Source organism: Nannospalax galili, unplaced genomic scaffold (genome assembly GCF_000622305.1).
Source record: "Nannospalax galili isolate Female #2095 unplaced genomic scaffold, S.galili_v1.0 scaffold139, whole genome shotgun sequence".
In the NCBI taxonomy this organism is placed as follows: Eukaryota; Metazoa; Chordata; class Mammalia; order Rodentia; family Spalacidae; genus Nannospalax; species Nannospalax galili.
The window spans coordinates 4,007,838-4,015,615 of NW_008345884.1; the positions used below are offsets into that span (position 1 = coordinate 4,007,838).

At 42.9% G+C, this 7,778-nt stretch overlaps 1 protein-coding gene across 2 annotated transcripts in view; it reads right to left on the bottom strand.

The window, feature by feature from the left end:
- The window catches only part of Fyb1 (FYN binding protein 1), a 125,421-nt gene extending 120,366 nt beyond the window's left edge, over positions 1 to 5,055 (bottom strand). Inside the window, exon 1 of one of the 2 annotated variants that reach the window (XM_008842091.3) lies at positions 4,956 to 5,055. Coding sequence is in view for 1 of the 2 variants with exons in the window: in XM_029567799.1 (XP_029423659.1) it covers positions 2,260 to 2,286 (27 nt within the window). In the remaining variant the exon portion in view is untranslated. Of the gene's footprint in view, positions 1 to 2,259; positions 2,322 to 4,955 lie in introns of those variants that run through there. The other variant, XM_029567799.1, reaches the window with a different exon arrangement.
- Positions 5,056 to 7,778: the final 2,723 nt, after the last annotated feature.

Here is a 7,778-nt window from a genome sequence, read left to right on the forward strand (position 1 = left end):
TGAGAATCTGTTCCTCAGGGGTCACATGGGCTTGGGAGAAGCCCCTGGCTCCTTTCTTTTACCAGTTCCATCTATGTGAAGATAAGTCAAAGGTCCTGCTCAACCATGGCTAGTTTCTCTTGGAAGCATGGATGAAATGTTTCCTCTGTGTTAATTAATATTGTGAAAATGTTCATTCTACCAAAAGCCATTTATAGATTCAATGCAATGCCAATCAAAATCCCCATGACATTTTTCACAGAATTGGAAAAAACCATCCTAAGATTCATATAGAAGCAGAAAAGACATTGGATAGCCAAAGCAACCCTGAGCACTAAGAGCAATGCTAGGGAGATTACTATACCAGATATTAAACTGTATTACAGAGCTATACTCATAAAAACAACATGGTACTGGCACAAAAATAGACCCATAGATCAATGGAACAAAATTGAAAGCCAAAATATGAGTACATGCAATTTCAGCCCCCTGATATTTGACAAAGAGGCCAAGAACATTCACTGGAGGAAAGACAGCATGTTCAGCAGATGGTGCTGGCAAAACTGGATCTCCACTTGTAGAAGAATGAAACTAAAGGCCTACCTTTCACTTTGCACAAAAGTCAACTCCAAATGGATCAAAGACCTCAATGTGAAGCCTGAAACTCTGAAACTACTAGATGAAAACATTGGCAATAACCTACAAGATATAGGTGTAGGAAAGGGCTTTCTAAATCAGACATCAATTGTTCAGGAATTAAGGTCAAGAATCAATAAGTGGGACCTATGTGAGCACTATGAGAGCTGGTAAGGGAGAGCATCAATTGATGGTCCACCCTAGCTTCAAAGCCTAAAAACCACATCAATGACCAGGACAGCAAACGACATTGGTGCTGTAGTGGCACTTTTATCTTGGGAGTAATCAACAGCTACTTGGACTTAAAGCCCACTCAAATAGGAGGAACTCATGTCTGGTACTGTAAACCTAGCCAAATACACACAGCCAGAGAGGTCATAGATCTTAGAAAAAAACACAAGGCTGTCACATCCCTAGACAAATATAATTTCTCACTACGTGCAAGGTATGGATCCTTGAATTTGTGGACACATATTCCAGTCACCACCCATCAGAGCTAGGAGGATGCCTGGATCTGTCTGGCCAACTTGGCAAGTTTCAGGCCAGTGAGACACCTGTCTCAAAATACAATGGAAGGCTGAGGAGAAAGCTCAGTTTTGCCATGCAAGCCATGAGGCCCTGAGTTTGATCTCTGAGAACCCATAAGGAAAAGTCATGCCTATAATTCCAGTGCTGGAGAAGAGGAGACAGAAGGCTCCCTGGGGTTCACTGGCCAGCCAGTTGAATGGAATCAGTGAGTTCCAGGTTCAGGGAGACTCCATATAAAAAAAAATTGGTGGCTTATCTTGGGAGTAACCAACAGCTATTTATCTGGACTTAAGGCCACTCAATGGGAGGAAACGCATATCTGGTACTGTAAACCTAGCCAAATACACACAGCCAGAGAGGTCATAGATCTTAGAAAAAAACACAAGGCTGTCACATCCCTAGACAAATATAATTTCTCACTACGTGCAAGGCTTGGAAAAAAAATGATGTATGTTCTCCCTCATATGTGGATCCAAGCACCAAATCCAGATAAGTGATTATGTATCCAGACATAACTACAGGAACCAGGATAATGAAAAGGAACCAGGGAGGTAAAGGAAAAGAAAGAACCTGAAAGAGAAGAACAGTAGGAACCAGGCATTAATAAGGAAGATATGGATAAAAATGGGGTTATTTTAAGGAGAGGGGGCAGGGAAGGTTATACAAGGAACCTAGAGGATAAAGGGAAAGAGGGAGATCAAGAGAAGTGGGACCATAGGAGAAGCTTGTTGTACTTTGTAACAACAATCATTGTAACCACCCCCACCCCAGACAGGCATCCTGAAATCCCTTGTGCTACATTTCCTTGAATGTGGAAGGGCTTACATGGATGAGGTTTAGAAACAAGGGCTGAAAGTGTCTATCTCATGATTACCTTAACAGGGTCACTATTTGTTGCCACCTCTCCCACAGTGGCTTCTAGTTGCATTTGGGGCTTAGTTATAAGGGGCAGGGGAGTCTTGAACCTGCCCGAGGAAATAAAGCCACATGCTGGCCCAGTCTCAGGATGTGGGCCTCAGCAAGGTGATTAACAAGGTAAGTTAGTTGTTATCTTGTTGCTGTGACAAAATACCTGAGAAAAGCAATTTCAGGAAGGAAGGGTTTATTGCGGCTCACCTTATTTTTTTTTTGGAAGTAGTCCATAACAATGAGGAAGTTATGACAGCAGGAGGATGAGGCAGCTGGTCACAGTGCATCCACAGTCAAGAAGCAAAGAGCCGTGAGTGCTTGACTCAGCACACTGTCTCCTCTTGCTGTCTTCTGGGACCTCAGTCCACTGAATGGTCCTGTATACATTTAAGATAACTTCCCACCTTAAGTAACCTAATGTAGACAGTCCCTCACAGACATGCCCAGAGACTTGTTTCTACAGCGATTATAAATCCCATCAAGTTGATAAGGGTAACCATCACACAAGGTATATGTTGAGTATATACAGTCATGCGGTTTTCCTAGTTTCCTGTTTGTGCAACTAGGTTGGTTTGCAGAGGTAGAAAAACAAGGCAAGTCTTGAGTTCTCCAAATTTATCAGAGAATCCCCAGACAAGCTTCTATCTTTTGGCTACTATAGTTTTCTGTTGGCTTCTCACCTCTGCCTGGGTGCATACTCTGTTCTGGTGGTTGATACAGAGGCTATTCCAACCCCCCTTCTTTTACTCAGCAGCTGTACAATATATACACAAGAGTAGGCTTAGCCCTGAGCTTTAGTAACGAGAAGTGAGGCAAAAATGGGCCTTACAGGTAGGCTGGTTTTAATTGGTAGCCCTAGCTTGGAGTGACAGTACCTGAGAAAGGAAAAAACCTTAACCACCAGGAAGTTGGAAGCCCTTCAGTTTTTCATGAAAGAAGCAGGGCAAGTGATCTATCCAGCTTGTACACTGGGTCTGCACTCTGGTCTCTGACTTGCACTCCCTACTGTGGTATTAGAGAAGCATCTATAGCAACCTGCTTTCTAGAAAAAAGTTGCAAGAGCAGATAACTTTGTCGATTGCTTTCTTGCCAGGTGCTGCGTCAGGCATTTTTCAGGCATCTCCTAACAAATCTATGCCTAACTCATTACTCATTTTACTGCTAAAGAAACTGAGGCACAGATAGTGCATTCGTTAGCCATGTCCCACAGCTGGTGTGTGGTAGAGCAAAAACCAAACATAGAACTTCATGTTGGAGTCACAATCCTAACCATAACCTCAGGAGCCAGAGAGAGCCTAGACCTACTAGTATGACAGTTTATGAAATTTCTAATTCTCAGAAACCCTCCCTTAGGGCAGCTCCTGGCATGACTTCAACCCCCCTGTCTCATTAGCTTGTAACGCAGGTGGGATGATGGAGAGAGTGTGTGCATCCAAGCTGGTGGGAGCTTCTCAGCCATCCTGTGTGCTTAGTCTTTGGGCCACTAGATGTCAGTGTGACTGCTCTGTGAGGCAGTGACAACTGAAAACTAGCATTTCCCCAGACACTAGTCTAAGCAGAGGGAAGGCTTCACTGGTTTCCAGGAGGAAGCAGTGAGGGAATTTGGAACCCACTGGGAGTGAAAGAGTTGGAAGTGATATAAGCAGGTCCTGTGGACTTGAACCTCCTTCAGTCTTTCTTTCCTTCTTGAAACACAAGACCAGCTTTTTTCAAACGTCCCTGGAACATGCTACAATTCCTTGGATATACATGACTGCCTCCAGTGGAAGGTTCTAAAGATGTGGTTGTATCTGAAGGAACAACCCCATCTTCTCCCCCCTCACCTGTCATTTGTTGCTAATTTCTTAGGGTGCTAGGCTTGTTGAAGTTTGGCTCTGGTTCTGGGTATGTTTATCTGGAACGTCATAAAGCTCCCGAGTTCCTCTTCCTGCAGGAAGAGAAAGGCCATGGCTTTGCCTGTCTATGGATGACGTACTCTTATATTTCTCTGTATTAACTAATCTGTATCTAGTGCTAATATATTTTAGATTGCAAATAATAATCTCGTATTACATATCAGAATACAAGTATAATTTTATCCTCACAACAAATCTCTGAGGCCATTTCTGTTATTACACCCATTATTTTAAATGAGAAAATCTAGACAGAGAGGTTAAAAGGTTAAATGGGTCTCTCAGAGCCACGCAATGGGTAGGGTAGGAGGCAGAAAAAAAAAAAAAAAAAAAAAAAAAAGGCCTTACACATTCTTCTAAAGCAGCAGCTATGCAAACAAGAAGACCAAAGCGTGCGACCAAAATCTATAGTTACTGATCGCTTTTACAGTCTTCGTTGGCTGATTTAGTAGTTGTTAGTCACCATGTATTCTGTTTGCCAGTGTGTTGTCTGAGCAGGATTGTCAGTGGCAGCATGGTCTTTTTCCTTCCTCTGTGAGAATCTCACAGAAACCCCCATATCCTGGTGTATCTTAAAATTTGGAGGAAACTGAATGCATCTCCTCCCCATCAACAGGACGAGCCACATTTGTTAAGAGTGGAATGAAGCAGGTCATTGACACCAAGCTCTGCAGGCAGTTAGGACTGTGCTTCTGATTTTGTTGCAAGACACCACTTAATACCAGTGACTCTAGAGATTGCAAGGCATAAGAGGTCCCATCTAATTATGAAATAGGTGATAGACACAGTCTCAACCCCATTTTTATCAGCCATCACCCTTCTGGCTATGATGAGGCTGAGTTTTAGTATCTGCTGACCATTTATTCTGTTATTTTCTAATAGAACACGCCCCCCCCTTCACTTTTTCAGCCAGTACAGTCTGTGCTGCCAGAATTTGGAGGTGGCATTGTTCCCTGCTGTAAAAATTTGCACACTTCTATGAAAAAAAAGCAACCTGGGCATAGCTATTACCTGACTCCTGCAGAAGAAGGTGGAAAGGTTCCCGTCTCATTTAGTGGGCCTTGCTGGGGGCTAGGCCTGGGATTCCCTCTCTTTTAGCTGCTGTGTCTGCCCTTCATGTAGAGTCCAAGAATAGTGGCATATTCTGATGCCTGCCAAGGATTTGTCTAGAGGAATGGTCGAGTGAGCGGCCCCTTCCTTCCCAGGCTCACATACACAGAAAAGTTCAGTCATGTCCTCAGGATATTGAGTAAGAAGGAGAGAAAAGAGGGGAACTAAAAAGTGCCTGTTCAGCCTGTTCACTTCTGCTGACATTCCCACCAACCATGTGATAGTTCAAAGAGCAAAACCACTGGTCAGGGTAGTCCACGAGACTTTCCAAATACCACAGGCTATTGCCACAGTTCTTGATTAACTCCCAGGAGTTCAAGGTAAGACCCTATTATTGAAGACAGTACATACTTCAGACACAGGACTTGGAGAAGTGGAGCTGGAACTAACCTGGAAACCTTCTCCCTGAAGACAAGCTCTCATAGTTCTAGAGGATGCTATGCAAACTGCTAAGGGAGAAAAAGCAATCAATGGTCCAGCCAAGTTCTAAAGCCCAGTAACCACAAGGACTGGCACAGCAGTCCTTTTATCTAAGGGTTAACCAACAGCTATCTAATTGGACTGAAAGCCCTCTCAGTGGGAGGGAACTTGTGGGTGACACTGTAAGTACAGCCAAATATACATGGTTGGAGAGGTCATAGATCCTAGAGAAAACTTCATCTCTGTCACATCTCTAGACAAATGAAATATCTTACTGTATCCTAAATATGGATCCTTATATTTACAGACAAGTATACTATACACTACTCATCAAAGAAACTTCTTTTTGTGACACATGGAGATTATTACATAGTTCCACAAATGGTCACACACAGACAATACTTGTCTGAGAGATGCCTAGTTCTACGTGACACATCTACCATGGAACTGCTTCACCTAAGACTTATGGAACATAGTGGAACAAGGAGTAGAGAGAGAGAATACTAAAACATCCCTCAACACTCACCAGCCAAACTTCCTCATACAACAAAGGGTGATGCACGCAGAAGGTCACAATTGGCTAAGTTTTAGAGAATAAGAGACTGTAGAGTGCATATCCCTGGATAGGATTCCTATATTAAATCTCACCCACCCACGGCTCAGGGACTCTGAGGCTCAGGGGGCGGAAAGAATGTAAAAGCTTGGGTTGGTATGTGAACATAAGGAAACAGAGACTTTTAGGCCACTGGGAACTTGCAATGATGGTGACAGCATGCACAAGACCCATGCCAATTCAATCAGACAAAAACCCAACTTAGAATGAGGGAAATGGGCAGCAGGTCCCAACCCTAGCTGAAGAATTATTGGTCACTGATTACTGCTGGGGGAGGGAGAGTAGATCTTTAAGGGAGTGGCTCTAGAGAGGCTGACTGGACTCCTATGGATGAACTTGCACTGGGGGACATCTGGATACAAAAGCTTCATCAGATAGGACTTAACACATAATACAGAATGCATGAAATCCGGTGGGGAAGTGATGGGGGACACAGATGGAAGAGGGAATCTAAATTTGATTGAGGTCTATTGTATGAAATGCACAAAAACCCAATAAAAATATTAAAGAGAGAAAAACCAGAGTTCTGTCAACCACCACTGTATACTAGGACAAGAACGTGTAAGATCTTTGCTTCTAAGATGGGCTGCCTATACATCTAGGAAATGGGGTGCATGTAGGTGGGATATGTGATGGAGAGCCCAGTGGACCCCCTTCTGTTATTCCTTGTGAGACTTTTCTTCAAAGTCTGGAGAAAACAAGGTACTAGATGATAATCTGTATTAAGAAACTACTATTTCGACTAAATAGAATTTTAGCAAATATTAGTTGCTCAATTAACCTATTCATTCCTTCATTCACAACATTAAAGACCCGATTAAGTCAATCACTGCATGCCAACTAGCAAAGTGAACATAATAAGCTGTTCCTCTTAGTGGATTATGAACTTGTAGAAGTCATGCCAGAGATTCCCACTGTCCTCCCTGAAAGTTCTGCCCTACCTACATAAGAGACCAGTGAACTACAGCCCACACACCACATCTGGCCAGTGGCCTATTTCCTATAGCCCTAAGGACAAGAAAGTTTTTTTTTTTTTTTTTTTTTTAATATTTTGAAAAGGCTATAAAGTGAACAAACGAAAGAAGATAGTGTGAACAATAGTCTGTTCCTTTCTATTTCATATCACTTGTCAAGCTGGAGTGTCTTTTTTACTCGAAGGAGTGAGATCTATGCTGATGGGACTGAACGCCCTCCTTAGGGTTCATTTGGGGACCCTCTCCCTAACAGCATCTCTTCAGTGTGATGTTTTGAAATCTTCTGAAATGTAGTAGTCTGAGCATGGTCTTCGTTCTTATAGTAGACTGGGAATGCCTCCAATGAAAGTCTCTTATGATAACATGTGACACTAGTATTTTTTCCTTCACACACAGTGTGAAAGAAGACACACTCTGAACAGCACTTTATTCTTTCAGTATAATTCATCTCAAGATAGCGTTAATTGAAGATAGAGTTGGAAAGTTACTTGCATTATGTTTTAAAAGAAACTGATAGTGTGGGGAAATGTCTCAGAGGGTAAAGTGCTTGCCATGCAAGCATGAGGACTTGAGTCTGAATCCTCAAAACTCATGTAAAGTCAGATGCAGTAGCACGTGCCTATTCAGCACTTCCGGGTGGGATGGGCAGCTCGGGAGCCAGCTAGCCTGTGGTGAACGAAAAAGAGACGCTGTCTCAAATGAGGAAGAGGGCAGGAC